The 22790-nt window shown below is 38.1% G+C and overlaps 1 protein-coding gene and 1 long non-coding RNA gene across 4 annotated transcripts in view; one reads left to right on the forward strand and one right to left on the reverse strand.

The window, feature by feature from the left end:
* Window positions 1-837: 837 nt before the first annotated feature.
* Window positions 838-7659, reverse strand: LOC308554014. Its single transcript, XR_013998326.1, has 3 exons — window positions 7454-7659; window positions 6022-6147; window positions 838-1751 (listed from the first exon to the last, which is right to left on the reverse strand). It is a non-coding gene; the product is annotated as an uncharacterized lncRNA (long non-coding RNA).
* Window positions 7261-22790, forward strand: part of RB1 (RB transcriptional corepressor 1) — a 140804-nt gene continuing 125274 nt past the window's right edge. Inside the window, exons 1-2 of one of the 3 annotated variants that reach the window (XM_081130699.1) lie at window positions 7261-7995; window positions 10768-10894. In XM_081130699.1, coding sequence (XP_080986825.1) covers window positions 7877-7995; window positions 10768-10894 — 246 coding nt within the window. In that variant the 5' untranslated portion in view covers window positions 7261-7876. Of the gene's footprint in view, window positions 7996-9935; window positions 10015-10767; window positions 10895-22790 lie in introns of those variants that run through there. The other 2 variants (XM_081130697.1, XM_081130698.1) reach the window with 2 other exon arrangements.

Consider the following 22790-nt stretch of genomic DNA (forward strand, 5'->3'; position numbering starts at 1 on the left):
GGGTTGTTTGTCTTTCTCTTGCTGAGTGCTATGAGTTCTTTGTACACTTTGGAAATTAGCCCCTTATCAGATTCATCCTTGGCAAATATGTTTTCCCAGACTGTGGGGTTCCTTTGTATTTTGAGGCTGTTTTCTTTTGCTCTGCAGAAGCTTTTTAGTTTGATGTAGTCCCATATGTTTATTTTTTCCTTTGTTTCTCTTGCCCTAGGAGATGTATCAGTGAAAAGTCCACTCCGTGGGATGTCTGTGACTTTCCTGCCTATGTTTTCTTCCAGGATTTTTATGGTTTCGTGACTTACATTTAAGTCTTTTATCCATTTTGAGTTTATTTTTGTGTATGGTGAAAGTTGGTGGTCTAGTTTCATTCTTTTGCATGTATCTGTCCAATTTTCCCAGTACCACTTATTGAAGAGACTGTCTTTACTCTAATGTATGCTCTTGCCTCCTTTGTCAAATATTAACTGACCATAATGGCGTGGGTCTATTTCTGGGGTCTCTGTTCTGTTCCATTGATCTATATACCTGTTGTAACAATACCAGGCCGTTTTGATTACAATGGCTTTGTAATACAGTTTGAAGTCTGGTAATGTGATCCCTCCCATTCTGTTCTTTTTTCTCAAGATGGCTACAACTTTTTGGGGTCTTTTTTGATTCCATGTAAATTTTTGAAATGTTTGTTCTAGGTCTGTGAAATATGCTGTTGGTATTTTCATAGGAATTGCATTAAATTTATAAATTGCTTTGGGTAGTATAGACATTTTAATGATATTAATTCTTCCAATCCATGAGCATGGTATCTTCTTCCACTTGTTTAAATCTTCCTCTATTTCTTTTTTTCAGTGTCACGTAGTTTTCTGAGTACAGGTCTTTTACAACCTTGGTTAAGTTTCTTCCTAGGTATCTTATTTTTTTAGTTGCAACGGTAAATGGTATTGCTTTTTTAGTTTCTCTCTCTGAAAGTTCATTGTTGGTGTATAAGAATGCCATTGATTTCTGGATGTTGATTTTGTATCCAGCTACCTTGCCAAATTAGTTTATCAAATCTAGTAGTACTTTGATGGAGTCTCTAGGGTTTTCTATGTACAGTATCATGTCATCTGCAAATAATGACAGTTTTACTTTCTCCTTTCCAATTTGGATACATTTTATGTTTTCTTCCTGTCTGATGGCTATAGTGAGGACTTCCAGTACTATGCTGAATAAGAGTGGTGAAAGTGGACATCCCTTTCTTGTTCCTGTTTTTAATGGAAATGGTTTTAGTTTTTGCCCATTGAGTATGATGTTAGCTGTAGGTCTGTCATATATGGGCTTTATTATGTTGAGGTGTGATCCCTCTGTTCCCACTTTGCTGAGAGTTTTTATCAGAAATGGGTGCTGGATTTTGTCGAATGCTTTTTCTGCGTCTATTGATATGATCATATGATTTTTGTCCTTCATTTTGTTTATGTGATATATCACATTTTTTGATTTACGGATGTTGTACCAGCCTTGCATCCCTGGAATAAATCCCACTTGGTCATGATGTATCATCTTTTTAATGTATTGTTGGATCCAGTTGGCTAGTATTTTAGTGAGGATTTTAGCATCTATGTTCATCAGGGATATTGGCCTGTAATTTTCTTTCTTTGTAGTATCTTTATCTGGTTTTGGGATTAGGGTGATGCTGGCCTCATAAAAAGAGTTTGGGAGTTTTCCCTCCTCTTGAATTTTCTGGAATAGTTTGAATTATTTTAACTCTTCTGTCTTCAGTCCTGGTGAGTACAAAGAGGTAAATACTCTAGATTAATGATTCTCAAGATATCTGTGGTGAAGGACCAGTTTTTTCAATCTGTTTTAGAGCAATCCTTTTAGAAATTACTGAACTTGACCAGTATACACCTTGCTGCACGTGCAGATCACCACATGAGTTTGACAATAACTGAAATGATATATCTATACTCTGTTCAAGGAGATGACTTTCTGATCGTGTGCTTGGATGTCACAGCAATGTCAAATTGCTATAGGAAATCATAGTCATGTTAAAAAAACCCTGCCAATAGAGGCTCTCTGGCATTCTCAGTGTGCTTTAAGGTGACAGCTGGCTGTTCTGAGGTATCATTTTCTTTTGCAAGGCATATAATTCCATGGACAGAATCCATCCCATCCACAATCCTTAAAATTACTGTCCCCATACTGTTCAAGTACCATAGCCACCACACTTTCCAATGCCCCACCTTCTACCTGCACTGCCTCCCAAGTGGACACGGGTGTGAAGCCTCAGTAATTATGGTACACTGTGTGCCTCACTTACTACAGAACTTACCATGCCAGGGTTCTTTATCACCCTGAGATCAGTGAATAACCCAACTCCAATATCTCATCCTGATTGTCTGCAGAACACTCCTGGTACCAAGTGTTTAAATTCGGGTTCTCTAGAAAATAGACCCCGAGTGCAATTTGAGACAAACAGGAGTTAAGACAAAAGGGAGTGGGCAGGGAAGGAGAAGAAACTAATATAATAGTGTAATACCAAAACTAGCTATCCCTTGGCATCAAGTCCAACTGATTGCTCAGTGCCATGGGCACATGGTTGGCATGGGGACACCATAGTTAGCAGAACAGATATAGATCTCCCCTCATGGACAGGGCTGGCTTTAGGGCATATGAGTCATGCAGTTAGAAGGGTCTTATGCTTAGTTTTAGGTTCTGATGTCACCATCTTGAAAATCTCAATACTTATTTGAACAAGAGGTTCTGCATTTTCATTTGCACTGGGCCCCACAGATTGTTATCTCGTCCTGCTACTGTAAATTGCAGCTTAGTGGGAGAATCAATCAGATGCTCTCTCCCGAATAGTGTGAATTGGTGGCATGGAGAGAAGGTCACAGCAGCAGGAGAACAGCACAGAGCGATGAACAATACACCATTCACAGGGGCAGGAAGAAGGGGAGCCCAGGTGTAGCAGAAGGGACTCTTTTTTTGTTGTCTTCTTCACTCCCCACCCCCAAACTAATCATTAACCCTGAATAATTCAGGTAAACTGAGCAGGTCCCTGTTTCTTAAACCCTGAAAGAATCTAAGAGCATACACATATGGGAGGTAATTTAAATCATGAGAACTGAAACAGAGCAAGAAGAAAGTTGAAGATCTTCTAGGCCAGTGCTATCTTACACTATCTTTAAAGAAACTTACTTTTTAATTTCTGATTGTTCATGAATTGATTCTTTTGGAAAGTAAAAATTTTAAAAGTACTAGAAAAATGAAATGAAGACAAAAAAGGCATACCACATACAAGCTTGCATTTTTTAGTATTTTAAACAGACATAAAATTACATTTCAGAAAACAATTAGAAGAAAAGGTAACATTAGGATAAAAGAAAACTACACTTTATTCACTGGAAGTATATAGATGATTAATAGATTGCTAATACACCCTTAATTTCTGAAGATTTCAGTCATAACAACTAAACAAACCTTGGTAATAAATTAGCGATTTCCCATATTAAATGCTATAACAATATTTAGTATTTTAAGTTTGTCAATATTTAAAGTTTTTAATGTTTAAGGAAGAAAAGGTATGTTAATGGAAGAAAAGATTTTAAAGCAATTTCAGCAAGCTCAGGATATTCATTTTTTTTATCCAAAATGAAGCAAATAATGCTTTATTTTTAAAATTCATTTTCAATTATTTATCTGTAGCCAGGTCCCAACATTTCTCCTGTTAAGTTATAGTTACATTTAAAGTATCTTTCAATGGGAGAAATGGATTTTGCACCCATAAATTTCTTATGTGTGGAGTTTATTTTCATGGAAAATAAAAATTCAAAATGTTTTATCAAATTCAAAATTAGTTCCTTTATATTTTATATGTCAATGCCACCGAAGTCTGATGGCTTTAATGCTTCATTTGTCAGTTCATGGTTTTGGTACTTTACTAACGAGTTATGGCTATGAACTCAAATATACTTCTGAGTAAAATTAGTACAAACATTTAGGTCTTTAATTCCTTGGGATCACTTTTCTGGTCATTATTTAGTTTACTATTATTACTACTAACTCACTACTGCTTTATGTCTTTTCTTGACAAAACAGGACAGTAAGGCTTATTTTACCAACTATAATTTAGGCTTAAAAATAAATGACACAAATTTTACTTCCCTAATTTAGCTATGAATTTCAAAAACAAGCTTGATTAAAAATTCAAATGACTATAAAAATAACATTATAGAAGTAAATAAATACATAAATTTTCACTCCCTTTTGGGTTACAGTTCACAAATTAACCTTGAAATACTGTGGTCCTACTGCACATGACAAAGACATAGCCATGCTACCTGCAACTCACCACACATGTTGGAGAATACCTGAACTGTGCTATACTGTTTAATGAGAGTTGTCCAGTGATCATGTGCTTGGACAGATGAAATGTTAAATTACTACAAATGCTGCTAATCATTTACTCTTAATTTCTGTACTTATCTCCTTGTGGACCAAAGACAAACAGTGCGCAAACTGGCACTGGTCCAAGGACCATTTTGAGCTGTGCTGCTTTAGGGAATCTGCCCTGAAGAGACTGGGAGAGGAGCTAGTGGAGGAGTTTATGAAGTAGGAGAAGGGAGGAGGAAAACAAGGAGACCATGGATTTGTAGGAGACAAAATATTAAGAAAGAGAAAGTGGTTAACTGTGTTAACTGCCAGAAAGGTTAAGTAGGTAAAGGACCAAAAAGAAGCTATGAGTTGACAATTAGGACACTGGTGACCTCTGAAAAAGTGACTTCAGTGGAGTGCTGGTAGAAGAGAGGCAGGCACTAGTAGACTGAGAAATTGGGGAAGGAGAGAGAATGAATGGGGACTTCCATTTCAAGAAACTAGATTGTAAAGAATGGTAACAGTATGGTAGCTTATTAGTGCAAAAAAGGTCAGAGGAAGACTTTTTTAGACTAGGGGAGACTAAAAAAAAAATATTGTAATATCATCAAAGGGGCCTTAAGCTGAAAAAGTTCTATCTCAAGACAGAAAATCAAGAAAGATCTTTATTTGGTCTTAATGGCAATTTTAAAACTACTATGGAGGTGTGGAAAGATCAGGGGAAGCTTCTTTTAGGAATCTGCAAATTTTCAAATACTTCTTTGGTAGTGCAACAGAATGTAAGGATTTTGATTGACTCCATTGTTCCTGAGTTGTGTATAAAGATTTAAATGTAGCTAGATTAATTTACATCCTTTTATAAGTTGAGAACTCTCTCTTTGATTTATCATAATTGTGGTAAATACAGATGTTAACAAACTGGGCTTAATAAAGCAAGTCATACCTATATATGAAGAGAGGTTACTTCAGTTCCCAGAATGTTCCTGTGCTCGCCTGCCCTCCCCACTTTTAACAAACAAGAATCTACTCTGTGTCCAACACTGTGCTAGGTACTAAGGCTACAACAATGATTTGGTCTCTATCCTGAAGATACGCGTTAGAGAAATATTGTAAATTATGATGCTTTCTGGTTAAGTCAAAGCTCAGTTATGTCACCGAGGACACATATATTTTTGATATTCCTACTGTGCCATCCTTAAAATTTCTGCTTTATCCTAAGTCAACTTGTCTTAGGTCATAATGGTTTCAGCAATTGCAAGGATAACATCCTTATAATAGTTAAGGAGTAGAAAAACTGTGTCATACTTGTATCTCATTTTAGCAGGCTCCTAGTGGACTATTTTTGATCTAGCAAAGACCAAAATTGCACTCTGAGCTCCTGCCTACACTAATCCTAGGAGAGGTGAAGAGGAGTACTACTTTGATGGTATCTGCTTTCTGTAGTTGGAGCTGGGCACGAACTCTGCCTCTTGACAAATTTTTGGCCTCTAAGAGAGAGTTTCTGAACTTTGGCTGATATAGCTAGCTGGCTAACAAATATACCTGGGCTGTTGAGTAGGCTGATGACTGCCAATTCTTTGCACATTCTGGCACATGTCATGGTATACACAGAAAATGGTAATCCATCATACCACTCACTGGGATAAACCCAAGAGGCTTGCAGCCATGACTTGCCTGAAGGCTCCTGCTTCCTCAGCCCTGCTCAGCTTTTCTAAGGATAAGGCGATTCACATCAGAGCACAACTGTATTTCATTTACAGCACCTTAGTTGGGAAGTTCTGACTGGGCAATCCACAGCATCTGCGAAAGAGAGAAAAACATGTACTCAAACTAGACAATCTATTATTGTAAGTAAATACCAAAAGACAGAACAGACAGTTTCTAAGCCAATGTTTGATGGTGGTAGTTCCAGCAAGCTCTTCTGTGATGTTTTTGTCTTTGCACATGCTGCTTCTGTCTTCTCAGTGCTTTATCAATATAATGTAATGGATAAGCAGAGTCAAATATACCTAGGTTCAAATCCTCTGCCACCCATCAGCTCTGGAATATTGGGCAAATTAATGAACTCCTCTGAGCCTGTTTCCCCATATGTAAAGTGTAATAATACTATGCACTACTCATTTGAAATAACTGTTTTTGAGGATTAAGATAATTATGTAAAATGACCAGCACAATTCATGGTACATAATGTTAACCAATAAAGGTTTGAGGCTATGAAACAAATTGAAAGTTTATTTGGGGGGGGTCTTAAAAAAAGAATTGGAATCTGAGAGACCCTGATTCAGGTAGCAATCCAAACTGCGCTCTGAAGAGAACAAAGAAAGGTAGGATTTATAAAGGCAAAAACCACAAAACGTAATTCTTTCATGCAAATGAAGGATTGCTGGCTAATTTACAGGGATTAGTTAGTTTCAATATGCAAATGAGGGAGGCAAAAAAAATTACTTCCTACAATGAAAGAAGTAAAGCCCATACATGTATGTCTGTGTAGCACTGACTGTCCCAGGATGTTTATGGCTGGGCTTTGAGCTGAGTTTAGCAATAGGGTTAGCAACTTAATAGCAACTCGGAGCACTGAAGCACAAGATGTGCGTAGGCCCCACTTCCCTAAAAGCCTCCAGACTCTATTTTAAGTGACTCTCAGCAGAGCTTATTCCATTTAATTTTTTTCCATTATTAGTAGTAAGCCCTCCTTAAATGTTAAATCTCCCTGGCAAAATTCTATTCAACCGCCAGCTCCTCTAAAGACGTCCCTTAGACATATAGGTGCTTCCTGTTTTCACATCACACTATAATTTGTTCTTTACCCACAGTCCTCCTCCCTTCCCTAACTGGCGATGCCTAAAAAGCCAAAAATTGTCCTCCAATTTGTACCTCCCAGTGACTGGCCGAGTTCAGCCCCCACTACGCTTCCATCAGTGTTTGTTTTTGTTTTGGCCCATTTCGCTTCACTGATTGGGCCGGAGGAGCGCGGCGGGGCCGGCAGGCGCCGCCCCGGAGGCGAGGGGCGTGCCCGCCGAGGGTGCACGCGGCCGATATTCCCCGAGGGGCCAGAGCCGCACCCCTGGATCCACCCGCAGATGGAGAGGGACCCAATCTCACCCACCAGACTGTGCTACGGCCCCGTTACCGGCACCCATGCCCTCAAGGGGGAGTTTCGAGTAGAGACAGGTTCGGGCGGCGGCCGCGGCCTCAGAAAAGACGCCTGGGCGCAGGCCCGGGCTCCCTGCCCAGCCCGCCCGATCTCGCGCACCCGCCCCACGCACCACCCGGCGCCCCGGTTCCCTCCGTACGCCGGCGGGCTCCGGAGCCTCGCGGACGTGACGCCGCGGGCGGAAGTGACGTTTTCCCGCGGTTGGACGCGGCGCTCGGTTGCCGGGCGGGGGAGGGCTTGTCGGTTTTTCTCAGGGGACATTCATATTATTTTTGTAACGGGAGTTGGGCGAGGACGGGGCGTGCCTCGACGTGCGCGCGTCCTCCCGCCCGGGCCCGCCTCACCACTCGCTGGCTGCCGCTCCGGCAGAGCGTCATGCCGCCCAAAACCCCCCGGAGAACAGCCGCCCCCGCCGCAGCAGCCCCCGCGCCGCCGCCCCCTCCTGAGGAGGACCCCGAACAGGACAGTGGCCCTGAGGACCTGCCTCTGGCCAGGTGAGCGAGCAAAGCCGCTGCGGCCGCCGGCGCGCGGGAAGGGCGCCCGGAGGATGCGTCGGGGTTGGCGCCGCGGCGTCTGGCGGGGGCGCGTCTCCGCCGGGGGCCGGGGCCGGTGGGAGGAGGGTCCCTCCCTGTCCCCCACCGCTGCGGAGCGCTTGGAGGAGGATGACAGGGGTCTGGCTTCGGGAGCTAGGGGCCGGCAGCCGGAAGGGGTCTGGCTTCAGCTTGACAGGTGTCGGGCGGGTTGGGCTCGAGTCCCTGAGCGAAGTGACAGGTGCCGCCTTTCCTCCGCCGGACTAGAGGTTCGCAGACGGCGGGTAATTTCGAGGCCCCATCAAACGGAAGGGGGGGGGGACCCTCCAAAAAAACCCCCAAAAGACTAGTGCGTGATAGAGAGTTTTTCTCCTGTTGAGATTTGTAGTAGTCCCCGGTCGTGTGTGACTTTCTGTTTTGCTATCCTGGGATGCAGCAGTTGGAAATGTTTTCCTCTGGGCGTGCGACTGCATCTGAAGCCGCGCTCGGGGAGAGGCCGACCGGAACGGCAGAGACGCCGGTGGACTTCAAGTTCAGGGTCCTGGGTGTCGGTTGTCCCCAAGATACTTGGCTGAGGTGCTTTGTAGGGTTCCCTTAAAACAGTGCTTTGAATTCTTGGGGATAAAGAGCCATGGTAGTGACTGATGGAACATAAAGCTCTTTAGAGGAACTGGTGTATGGGCACAAGTTTAGCCTAAGTACTTAAAAGTTTCTAAACTTTTTCTTTCCTTCTTGTTGCATGTTAGTTGGCTTTGGCATGTCTCTTTATTTCTTCTACTTTGCCTTTTGGCTTGGAGCCAGCAAGGGTCCCGTTCCCCCCGCCCCCCCTCCCTTTGTTTGGATATAAATTTAATGGTGTTCTTGTGGTACCATGAACCTTTATTTTTCTAAATGGAATTTAAATTTAAAAAGTCAGGGTATCATGATATAATAATGCAGTAGAACATGGAGGACAATATTTATTGTATTGCAACATCTTATTCTTGATTGTGATACTCTATGGTTAAGAAGCTAAGATTGAAAGAGTATAATTGTCATTATTCTTGTCAGCACTGGTCCTACTTTAAGACCGCATATCCATTGCAGGGGAATGAGACTCCTTTCTGTTCCTCACCACTCCCTCCCTCTTTCTAGTCCATTGCCAAGTTCTGTTTCTTTCACCTCCCCAGACACTAATATTATTCAAGCCAAATTGTATAAGACTGGAATGGACTTTTGGAAATGACTTGTGAGAGACTTAAAAATTAATATATTTAAATAGACTGTCTTATGGGTCAATTAAAAGTCATACTCACCAGTTAAAAAAAAGTCTGGGGATGTTCTGGGAAAAGACGTTAATTTCTGATTAAAATGATGTATCCAATACTTGAAAGTTTCCCTTTGGAAAGAGCAGTAAAGTCTCCCTAGTGAAGTGTTCCATGTTCTTCATAGAGCTTTGGAAGCATTTTCGATTATTGTATGGTGACCAGAAATATTGAAATTCTGGCCATCATCTGGGACTTTGTTTTTAAAAATTTTTCCCCAGTACTTTTTTACACACCTTAAATTATGGAATTATTAAATTATCCTGTAAGTCAAAACCATACAAAATACAGTTTGCTCTTGATTATCCATATCCATAAAAGGTTTCTTTAGCATGGGCAATCAAACTCTATAGATTAACTACTTAGCAAGGATGGAACCACTGCCTGGCAATCTGAGGCCAAGAAACTTACTTAGGGCCCAGTCCAACTGTACTTCCAGGGACAGAGTCCATTTCTACTTTGAAAACTGAGATCTTATTTCGGTTGCATTATCTCTGGCATAAATGATGTAATTGGAAGGGAAACTCTCACTAGTAACAGCATGCTATCTTGTTGAGATAACCAAAAGTTAATTATGTTTTAAAAGAGGGTTAGCAGTCTGTAGTGGTCAAGGGCATGAATTATGAAGTTAGACTGTTGAGTTTATGTCAAGGTTCCTACTTGCTGGCTATCATACCAGGTGAGTGCTTTAACTTCTCTGATTTGGTTTTTATCTGTAAAATAAGGATAATAAGAGTACTTACCTAATAGGGCTAATGTGGGGATTCAGTGAAACTATGCATCTGAGATACGGAGTCATAGTAAATACTCAAAAGTTATTAGCTATTTCTTATTATCATACATACATTCCTTATACAGTATTATATTTACTGTTAATATACAAAAATTATTAGCTATTCCTCATAATATTATTATTAGATGTTGAATATACATTAAATGAATGATAAGGAATTAGCTAAAAAGAATGATTTATGTCAAGTTAATCATCATGTAAGAAATGCTAGTAGGTAGATTACATATATGAAACATTGATAAATGTAGACTCTATTTTAACTAAGTCACTGATAGTGAACTGATTCTGTAATAATGGGCTTTCTTCTTGCTGTTATTGTTATCACAATTTCCCCAAAGAGCTTTAGCTATTCTGCTTTCCTTCACAAAACTATTATGCTGCTCTGAAGTGTATGTGATTCACCAGGCCAGCAAACATTTTTCACTGGGTGGTATCCTTATTTTGGAAAGACTGTGAGAAAGATAAACATATGCTTAAATTCTAAGTGTAAATTTTTCAAAGATAAATAAGATCCTAAAGTATTTAGTGATGCTAGCTTTTAGAATAGTGCCATTATTTGCAAACCATTAAAACAAATATTTACTTAATTAGTTTGATTTATAATTTTGTGCCTATTAAATGTATATTTTCATTTGGTAGGCTTGAGTTTGAAGAAACCGAAGAACCTGATTTTACTGCATTATGTGAGAAATTAAAGATACCAGATCATGTCAGAGAAAGAGCTTGGTTAACTTGGGAGAAAGTTTCATCTGCAGATGGAGTATTGGTAAGGATTTTCCTAAAATTTTTGAATACATTTTTCTCACCTTAAAAATAATTTTTGGATCACTGTAGAAAATTTAGAAAATAGAAAAATATAAAGAAAAGAAAAGCTACTAATAATTCTATTACCCAGAGGTAATTCAATTTACCTCTGATAACATTAAAAAATCACCATGTAAGCCCCCCACCAAAGTATTTTAAAGCCAATCTTAGATATATTTTATTTATAAATACTTCACTGCGATATAAAGGCTTTTTAAAAAACAAAGCCATACCTTATAAAATAATTTTAAATATCTTCTAATATGCAGTGAGTCTTCAAATTTTCTGTAAATCTTAAAATTAGTGTTGTTAGAATTCAGGATCTTAGATAATATTTTGATATGTTTCTTTCATTTTTTTCTTTGCATATATATACATGTGTTTCCAATAATAAAACTTGAAAATAATTACTAGTGGTTTATATGTACTGGGGAAATATTGTAAGCACTTTGCAAACTACTCCTTTAGCAGTCCATTGGGGATGTGAAATATAACATCTTTATTTTACATGTATTATATAAAATCTTCATTATATAGATGAAGACACTGAAGTAGAGTGAGGTTCAGTAACTTTTTTTCTTTTTTTAATTTTCACCCGAGGAGTGAAGATATTTTTTCCATTGATTTTTAGAGACAGTGGAAGGGAGGGTGGGGGGAAAGAGAAACATCAATGTGACAGACACATCGATTGGTTGTCTTCCACACGCACCCTGACTGGGGCTGGGGTAGGTCGAGGATCGGACCTGGAACCCAAGTATGTGCCCTTGACTGGGAATAGAACCCTTGGCCCTCTGCCCCTCTGGTGGGGGTGCACAGGCCGATGCTCTAACCACTGAGGAACACTGGCCAGAGCAGGTTAAATAATTTGACCAAGGACCCTGGCTAGTAAGATCTTAAACAGATTTGGGATCATACATATAGTTATATGTAGTTACATATACTTTTGTATCTTGCTTTAAATTTTTTTCATGACATATCATGAGCATTTTCTTGTTATTAAATATTTTTTAATATTTGATAATGTAGTTTCCAGTGGTAGTATAATATTTTGTTAGGTGCATTTGAATCTGTTAACTCTTACTGTTATTAGATACTAGTTTTTTCCTAACTTTTTTGCTCTGTAAAATAATGAGATAAATATACCTTCCTTATTCATAAGAATAATATTTGGCACAAAATAAATCCTTGATAATTTGTTAAATAAATTAATGAATGACTCTCTGATTATTAGAGCCAATTTTTCCAAGTTGAAAAACTGAGTCAAAAGCTATGAACATTTATAAAACTCTTGGTAATTATCGCTAAGTTGCACTACAGACAGTCACTTTAAAAAAAAAGAAAGTTTTTATGATTTCAGAGAGAGGAAGTGAGAGGGAGAGAGAAATAGAAACATCAGTGAGATCGAGCTCACAGCCTGGACATGTACCCCGACCGGGAATCCAACCCTGACTTCCTGGTTCACGGGTTGATGCTCAACCACTGAGTCATGCCAGCCAGGCCAGACAGTCACTTTTAATGAATTTAATTTCTCATCAGCATTGTATTAGAGTATATCTGTCTCTTTTTACGATCAGAACAAACAAGGGAAAAAATCTCTGGTGCCTTACTTAGTCTACTCTGGCTACTATAACAAAATACCATAGACTGTAGTTTATAAACAACAGAAATTTATTTTTCACGGTTCTGGAAGCTGGGAAGTCCAAGATCATGGTGCTGGCAGATTCTGTGTCTGGCTAGGCCCACTTCCTGACTCATAGTGCCTTGTCACTGGCCTTACATGGTAGAAAGGGTGGGGGCTTTCTCTAGCCTCTTTTATAAGAGCACTGATCCCATTCATGAGGGCTTTGCCTTTATGACCTAATCACTGTCTAAAGGCCTCACCTCCTAATACCATCATGTTGGACATTAGGTTCCAGAATATGAATTTGGGGAAGACACAAGCATTCAATCTATAGCATCTGGTACTAAAAAAGAGAAAACAAATCCCACAGTTCCAAAGATCTGAACATATTCTAGAAATCCTTACTAAAAAAGGAATACTGAAGTATCATGGATGAATGATTTTGGTATTATCGTCCCAAAGCATCTAATACATAACCATTGATTTGGATACTTCATATACAAAGCTCTTTTTGTGCATATGCAGTAAATGGAGTGATAGCTTCTTCACTTCCCTCTCTTCCATAAAAACTGGGCTTTTAGTTTTCAGAGAGTTGGGAAGGGGTAGCTGATTATAGAGTATTAGTGAATATAGGTAGTTTCCAATTTATAAATGGGTTGTGTTCTAAATCTCTTTGCAAGCAGTGCAGTATGGTAGTTAGGTTCTAGTTAGTTCAGTGCAACACTTTTTTGTATTGAACTATAGCAGTAATAGTATAGTAATAGTAATAGACCCTCTTGGGCTTTAGACTTGAATACATATACGAATAAATGTTACTGCTTTCTTATCCTACCCTTTCTCCTCCTGGCTTTGCCAGTTCCTTTCATGGGAACTGGCATAGTTTAAATCTCATTTCCTAATGGCGCTCATGATGGGGACTAAAATGTGAAATAATTTCTGGTTGCATACTGGAGGAAGACAAGAAAGGAATTTCATGTTACCTCTGGAATTTTTGGGGGGTATGACAGAGGATGATGTATTGTCCTGTTACAATTCACTACACTTTTACCTAGAAATATTAAATGATTTAAGTTTTGGGGAGTTGGTGTGAGAACTTAACCTACATTTATGCATTAATTTCTAAGGGAGAATGTTACAGAGTGTGTGCTGAGAAGAAAATATAATCACAAAATGAATTTGTTTTCGAAGTAGCTATTCTAGTTGCAATTGGCTATCTTTTTTGAAACAAGAGGGGAATGTGGTGTCTTAGGGGACTCTTTTTGGCAACTGAAAGAAGATGTTTATTGGAATAGAGCAGCAATTTTCAACCTTTTTCATTTTATGGCACACATAAACTAATTACTAAAATTCTGTGGTACACCAAAAATATATTTTTGCTGCTCTGACAAAAAAATAGGTATAATTTTGCCCATTTGAGCATGGCTCAGTGGTTGAACATCAACCTAGGATCCAGGAGATTGCAGTTCAATTCCGGGTCAGGTCACATGCCCCGGTTGTGGGCTCGATCCCCAGTTGGGAACGTGTAGGAGGCAACCGATCAATGACTTGCTCATCATCGATGTTTCTGTCTCTCTCTCCCTCTCCCTTCCTCTCTCTGAAATCTATAAAGACATATATTTTTTTAAAAAGGTATAATTTTGATTCATTCACACTAGACGGCTCTTGTTGTGTTGGCATTTTTTTATTTGACAGTCTAAGGGAGAAGAGATCAGTGTCCCTGACTAAATAGTCAGGTATCACATGTTTTAAAAATTCTTGTGGCACACTGGTTGAAAATCGCTGGAATAGAGGATGAGCTAAGAGCAAAGATTTGTTGTCAGACTAGGCTGACTAAAGTCTCAGAGCTACCATTTACTAGCTCCATGATCTTGAACAAGTTACCTAAAATCGCCAAGCCTCAGTTTTCTCATCTGTAAAAGGGACAAGTAATAATTTCTGGATCTTACAGTTACTGTGTAGATTAAATAAAGTTATGCATATAAAGCATAACTATATTGTCATACAAGCAGAATAATTTGACTTCAAAATTAATATAAATTTTTAGGAGAACTTAAGAATCAGTTAAAATAGTTGAATTTTTAATGCATGTGTAGTGATTTTGATGTGGCACTTTTGTTAAAATTCATATTTTTAAGTTCCCCAGAGTCAAAAAAGTTGTTTGTGCATACATGAAAGCACATACTAATTTTTTTTGAGGAAAGTTTTTTGGTGTTTTATGTAGAAAAGTGTATTCTAATAAGTGTGTAATACATGATTGCTGTCCTCAGATTAGATTGTGTTCATGCTGCTTATAGAGTATGAATAAGGGACTTTCCATTAAGAATTGGCCAGAAATACTGTTCATATTGTGACTTAGGATGAATCAGTTGTTAGAATTTTGGTTTTCTTTCTGCATCTTGAATGGCTATGTGGTAGAAGAAAAGACCTTGGACATCAAGGCAGAAATCTTTGATTGTAGCTATATTGTACCTATATGATTTTAGGCAAATTGGTTAATTCTCTAAGTTATACTATAGAAACATGAAGAGGTTTCTTAATAACTTTAAAAAGCAGACTGTCTTTTTAAAAATTATGTGTAGTGAAAGGTCTCTACCTGTTATTTTCCAATCCTTATTAATATATGTACCATTTCTGTTTGAAGATGGTGCTAGTATTCTGATTGCATGTGTGTGCTGCTGAGAAATAGTTTTCTGAGAAAACATTTATGAACATGTATATGAATGTTATATTTTGTCTTATAGATGTAGGCTACTTGCAGCTTCTTTTATTTCTGATTCCACTTCTAAGATTAATTTTTTAAAAACCTTTTATTACCGAGAATTTCAGACATTTTTAAAAGTAGGTAGAGAAAATAGTATGAACTCTCATTAGCCTCTTTACTAGTTTCAACAGTTAACCATGCCAAACTGTATTTCTCCCTGGCTTAGATTATTTTAAAGTAAATCCCAGATAGGATGTTTTATCCATAGATATTTCAGTATGTATGTGGAAAAGATAAGAACTCTTAAAAAATAACCACAGTTCATCAAACCTAACAAAATTAACGAAAATTCCTTAATGCTAAATATCCAGTCTTCAAAATTTCTCGATTGTTTTATAAGTTATTTTTATTCAGTATGGTCTAATCAGTATTCAGAAAAGGTCCATACATTATGATTAGTTGATTAATATCTTAAATCTCCTTTAATCTGTAGGCTTAACCTCCTGCTCCCCCCACCCCCACCCTTTCCCTCTGTTTTTTTACACTTTATTTGTTGAAGAAACTGGATTATTTATCCAGTTGAGTTTCCTATATTGTATATTTTAGATTTCATCTCCTTCATTGTTTAACATGTTATATAATTTCCTAGCAGAGGATCTATAGGCCTGATTATATCCTGGTTTGATAGTTTTGGGAAGAAATACTTCAGAGATGTTGTTGTGTATGCTGTTAGGAGATACATGATGTTTTGTTACCTCTCTTTTTTCATGTAAGCTATTATTACTGGATCCATTAGGTGTTGCTAAATGGTAAAGTGATCATTTTATCATTCCCTTTTCAATTATTAGTTGTAATTCTTCTGTAAATAGAAACTTTTCTCCACCAACTATTCTTGTTATGAAGTATAGTTCATTCAGAAAAGGTAGGATAAATGCTTTATTCTTTGTTTTTATTGACTAGTTTTCAAACGAATGAGTTTGTTCTGTAACATCCTCCAAAGGTGACCAATGATTGTAATCATCTTTCCAAGTATCTTGACAGTACTAATAGACCAGTTTAGCTTTACATAGACATTTAGTAAGATCTTTACTCAATGATAATGTGACATATTTTATAATTTCAAGGATTTTATATAAATGGGATCATGTATTTAACCTTTGGGGCTGGCTTTTTTCACTCAGCACATTTGCCTGGGGATTCATTGAAGTTGTATACCTATATTTTAGTTTGCTAGGGGCTGCCATAATAAAATACTACCGATTGAGTGGCCTAAATAACAGAAATGTATTTTCTCACATTTCTTGAGGCTAGAAGTCAAAGAATCTGAGATATCCACAGGTTTGGTGTCTTCTGAGTCCTACCTCTTTGGCTGGCAGATGGCTATCTTCTTGTGTTCTGGAATGGTTTTCTTATGTGCAAATCCCTAGTGTCTTTCTATGTGTGTAAATTTTCTGTTCTTATAAAGACACTAGTAAGATTGGATTAGGGCCCACCCTAATGTGTACCTTTTAACTTACTGTACCTTTTTGAGGCCCATCTCCAAATACAGTCACATTCTCAGGTACTTGGGGTTAGATCAACACATGAATTATTTAAAGGGAGGGTCACAATCCAACTCATTGCAAATAGTTTGTTCCTATTTATTTATTTATATTTTTTATTAAATTTATTGGGGAGACATTGGTTAATAAAATTGATAGTTATCAAGGGTACAGTTCTATAATACATCATCTGTATATTGCATTGTGTGTTTACCACCCAAAGTCAAATTTCTTGCCACCATATATTTGACCCCTTTTATCCTTTCCCTATGGCAACCTATGTTGTCTGTGTCTATGAGTTTTTGTTTGTCTTGTGTGTTCATTTGTTGCTTTCAGTTTTATATTCCACATAAGAGTGAAATCCTTTTTTTTTTTTTTTTTTTGCTGAGTAGTATTCCATGGTAGACCACAGTTCGTTTAACCACTTACTCATTGGAAGATATCTGTATTGTTTGTAGATTTTAGCTTTTATGAATAAAACTGCTATGAACACTTATGTATAGGTTTTTGTGTAGATACCAGTTTTCATTCTTCTGGCGAGTAAATGCTGGTTGTGTGGTATGATCATATGTTTAATTGTATAAGAAACTGCCAAACTTTACAAGAGTGGTTGTACCATGTCACATTTCTTCCCATAAATGTGTGGTGATCCTTCTGTGCATCTCTGTCAACATTTGATAGTGTTACTATTTTCATTTTAGCCATTCTTATAGGTGTGTAGTGATATCTCATTGTGGTTTTAATTTACATTTTCCTGATGGGTAATGATATGGTACATCTTTTTAATAGACTTTTTTTAAAGAGCAGAAAAAATTAGCAGAAAAAATTTAGGTTCACAGAAAAACTTAGCAGAAGGTACAGAGATTATCTATATATGCTGTCTCCACATATGGATAGCCTTTCCCATTATCAGCATCCCCATAAGAGTGCTATATTTGTTACAATTGATGAAGCTACATTGATAAATCATTTGTTGAAGGTCTTCTAAAATACCCTTATAATGGTTGGGTTTAAATCTACCATCTTGCTATTTAGTTCTATTTGTCTCTTCTTTGTTCTTTTTTCCCTTTTTCTGCCTTTGTTTAGATGGACTATTTTGATGATTTCTCTTTTTCTCATTTGTTGATTTATTAGCTGTAACTTCTTTACTATTTCAGTCATTGTTTCAGAGTTTTTAGCATAGATTTGAAACATTTCAGTGTACTTTCAAACGGTATTACTACTTTATGTATAGTATAAAAACTTTACATCACTGTGCTTCTATTTCTTTCCTCTTGGTCTTTGTTCTATTGTCATACCCTTTTTACTTCTACATGTGATATAAACCCTATAATACACTGCTATTATTTTTACTTTAAATAGTCAATTATTGAAAAAAATTTAAGTAATAAGTAAAAAGTCTTTATCTTTAGCCATTTAGGTACCATTTCCAGTGTTCTTCATTCTTTTATATAGGTCTAGATTTCCATCTGGCATCATTTTCCTTCTGCTTGAAGGATTTTTCTTAACATTTTTTATAGTGCAGGTCTGATGAGATTTCTGTCAGCTTTGTATGTCTGAAATAGTCTTTATTTTGCCTTGGTTTCTGAAAGATATTTTCACTGGTTATAGAATTGTAGCTTGACTTTTTCCCCTCAGTACTTTAAGATGTTGTTCCACCGTGCTCTAGCTTGCATTGTTTCCAAAGAGAAATCTGCTGCCATTTTTATATTGATCCTCTGTATGTAATATGCCATATTTTATGATCTTCTCTTCTCACTAGGGAGTTTAAGCAATTTAAACATGATATTTTTTGGTGGTGTTTTAAGATTTTCGTGCCTTAAGGTTCATTGCGCTTCTTGAATTTGTAGGTTTATAATGTTAAAGTTTGGAAAAATTTTGGCCATTATGTCTTCAAAAAAAGTTTGTTTTGGTCCCTTTCCTTTCACTCCTTTCCTTTAGAATCTCCAGTTATACATATGTTTAACTATAGTTCATCGTTTTCCCATAGTTTATCGGTCCTCTGTTCAGTTTTTGGTTCCTGATTTTCTTTGCTGTACTTTTCATTTTGGAGAATTCCTTGTGCCTTGTCTTTAAGTTCAGCTATTTTTTCTTCTGCAACAATCTAATTTGCCCTTGATCTCATTCAGTATGCTTTTCATCTCAGATTTTTTAGTTTTCTTGTCTAGAAGTTCAATTTAGGTTTTTTTTTCTTTTTTAAAAAATTTATCTTTATTGTTGAAAGTATTACAGATATCTCTCTTTTTCCCCCCATTGACCACCTCCATCCCGTACTCCCACTCCTCAGGCCTTCACCGCACTATTGTTTGTGTCTGTGGGTTATGCATATATGCATATATGTTCTTTGGTTAATCTCTCCCCACTCCCCCCTCGCCCCTCCCCTCTTAGGTTCCATTCCCCCCTTTCCCCTCCCATCTGGCAACCAACAAAAAATTCTCAGTATTTGAGTCTGTTTCTGTTCTGCTTGTTCATTTTCTTTGTGGATTCAATTGTTGATAGCTATATTTATTGCCATTTTATTATTCATATTTTTTATCTTCTTCAAGAAGATCCTTTAACATTTCCTATAATACTGGTTTGATGGTGATGAACTCCTTTAGCTTTTTCTTGTCTGGGAGACTCTTTATATGTCCATTGATTCTAAATGATAGCTTTGCAGGATAGAGTAATCTTGTGTAGGTCATTGCTTTTCATTACTTTGAATATTTCCTGCCACTCCCTTCTGGCCTGCAAAGTTACTTTTGAGAAATCAGCTGAAAGTCTTATGGGAGCTCCCTCATAGGTAACTAACTGCTTTTCTCTTGCTGCTTTTAAGATTCTCTCTTTGTCTGTAACCTTTTGCTTTTTAATTATGTTGGCCTTTTTGGATTCATCTTGTTTGGGGCTCTCTGCACTTCCTCTACTTGTATGTCTGTTTCCTTCACCAAGTTATGGAACTTTTCTGTCGTTATTTTTTCAAATAGTTTTTCAGTTTCTTGCTCTGTTTCTTCTTGTCACCCCCCTTGTGAATGTGGTATGCTTGAAGTTGTTCCCGACACCCCTTACACTACCCTCATTTTTTGGGATTCTTTTTTCTTTTTGCTGTTCTGAGTGGGCATTTTTTGCTTTCTTATATTCCAAATTGGTGGTTTGATTCTCAACTTCACCTATTCTGTTGATTCCCTTTAAGTTACTCTTTATTTCAGTTAGTGCATCATTCACTTATGACTGGTTCTTTTTTATGCTGTTGAGGCCCTCACTAAGTTCCTTGAGCATCCTTATAGCCAGTGTTTTGAACTCAGCATCTAGTACAGGGGTGGGGAACATCTGGCCTGCTGGCCGTATACTGTACTTACTGAGTCCACCTCTTGACTGTGTCGCTTATGTAGGTGGTTGGATGGTGGTGCTTCCACATGGTCTGGAGCTGTCCACTGGGTGCAGTGGCTCTGCGGCCTCCTGGGAGGTGCAGGCCAGGGTCAGCCACTGCCTGTGTTCTGCCTGGGGCCACCAGGCATAATCTACAAAGTGATCTGCAGATGGCTGTTTCTTGTGCTGTGTTTGGAGGTACCCAGGCAAGGCCAAGCTGTGAACCAAGGCTGGCGGCTGCCAGTGCCTTGGTATGGGGCTCGCTGAGGCTAGATGCTGCTTGCTGGAGAGATTTTAGGAAAATCTGAAGCTTGAGCTAAGACAGGCCATTCTTATGGTAAAGCCACTGGAAATAGCTTGGGTGGGCCCAAAAGTTGGGTGGGACAGGGTCTCAGGGAATCACCAGTGTGGGGCAAACAGTGTGAGCTAGGTTGATGGAGTCTCAGATATGGTGCCCTTCTGCTGGCTCTGTGGGGAAAGGGCTCATCAAAGGAATATTGGCTTCTGCCAGCACTTCTGTCTGGGAGAAAGCTGCCCCTCCAGCTCTCGCCCTGATGCCAAACAATTCAGTGCCTCCCTTTATGTCTCAGGTGCCTTTCAAGCTGCTGCTCCTGCACTGGAGCTGAGGGAGTGAGTCCAAGTAAGTCTGTGCATGGGCCCTTTAAGAGGAACTGCCTGGGAGTTCAGCAGCCTAAGCTTCCCTCCTCAATGCATGCTGTTTTTTTCAGCCAGCAGTTATGGGGACTTCTCTTCCTGGCACTGGAACCCTGAGTTGGGAGGCTTATTGTGTGACTGGGACCCCTCACTCCTCAGGGGGCACCTCCACAGCTGAGATATCCCTCCTGATTTTTATCTGCCACATGTGGGTTTGGTATCAGACCTTCTGTGCCTCTGTACCTCCTGTCAGACTTGATGTGGCTTCTTCTTTAATTTCGTTGTTGTAGAACTTCCATTCAGCTTGATTTCAGGTGGTTCTGAATGATGGTTGTTCTGTAGTTGTAATTTTGATGTGGTTGTGGAAGGAGATGAGTACCTTCTTTACCTACTCTGCCATCTTGACCAGAAGTACAGTTTAGGTGTTTTTAAAAATATATTTCATGTGTCAACTTAATATGTTCAATCTTTGCTCTACTCAGGGAGTTGGCAAACTTTTTCTATAAAGGGTCAGACAATAAATGTTTTTGGTTATGCAACTCTGCCATTGTAGTATGAAAACAGTCATAGATAAAATGCAAATTAATGTGGCTGTATTTCAGTAAAACTTAATGTATCAAAACCGGAGAGACTGAATTTGACTCTAGTTTGCTGACTACTGTGCTAGCTTCTTGAACATATAGGATACATTTATAATAACTGCTTTAATGTCCTTATCTAATAATTCTGTATCTGAGTTTAAAACATTTGATTAATAATTCACCTTATTATGGTTATTTTCCTTCTTCTTTGTGTGGCGATTTTCTTTCTTTCATTTTTTTGTGACTGCCATATATTGTAAATTTTACCATGTTGTGTATTGAATATTTTTGATTTTTCTAAATATTCTTGAGCTTTGTTCTGGAATTTGATTATTTTTCTTGGATACAGGTTGTTTCTTTTAGGTTTTATGTTTAAGGTTTATTTGATGGGACTAGAGCAGAGTTTAGTCTAGGGCAAAGATTGCCATTATTGACATTTTGGGCTGAATAGTTCCTTGTTATGGAGGCTATCTTGTGCATTGTAGACTATTTAGAGGCATTATCTCTGGCTTTAACCTACTGATGTGAGTAGCACACCCCACCTAGTTGTGACAACCAAAATTGTTTTTTAGACATATGGCCGTATATATCCACTGGGATGGAAAATCATCCCGGGTTGGCAACCACTTGTCTAGCATTAAATCTTCACTATTGAGGCAAGCTCCTTTCCTTTAATGTATACCCCCCTGTATTATCATGATGTTTTCTCCTCTGACCATTGGGAATAGGCAGTATTCCTAGCCTGTGTGAGCCAGAAGTAATTATTTCTCATCCTGAGTTTTGGCAATTTTGAATAAAGCTGCTCTAAATATCTATGTGTGGGTTTTTGTGTGGACATACATTTTCAACTCTTTGGTTAAATACCAAGGAGCTTGATTGCTGGATTTTATGGAAAGAGTATGTTATTTTGGTAAGAAACCACCAAATTGTCTCTAGTGTGACTGTACCATTTTGCATTTCTGGTGTTAATGAAAGTTTTTGTTGCTCCACATCTTTGCCATTCTTTGGTGTTGTTAGTGTTTGGATTTTGGCCATCTTAATAGGTGTGGTATCTCATTGTTTGAATTTGCAATTCTATAATGGCATATGGTGTTGAACATCTTTTCATCTACTTATTTGTCATCTGTGTATCTTCTTTGGCGAGGTGTCTGTTCAGACTTTGTGCCCATTTTTTTTAACTGGATGTTTGTTTTCTTATTGTTGAATTTTAAGAATTGCTTGTGTATTTTGGATAATAGTTCTTTATCAGGTATATCTTAGGCAAATATTTTCTGTCAGTCTGCGTTTTAACTTCGTCTTCTCTTGACAGTGTCTATCACAGAACAGAAATATTTAATTTTAATGAAGTCCAGGTTATCAGTTCTTTTATGAATCATACGTTTGGTGGTGTATCTAAAAAGTCATTGCCATCATGC

The sequence above is a fragment of the Miniopterus schreibersii genome, assembly GCF_964146895.1.
Source record: "Miniopterus schreibersii genome assembly, chromosome: 2".
NCBI lineage: Eukaryota > Metazoa > Chordata > Mammalia > Chiroptera > Miniopteridae > Miniopterus > Miniopterus schreibersii.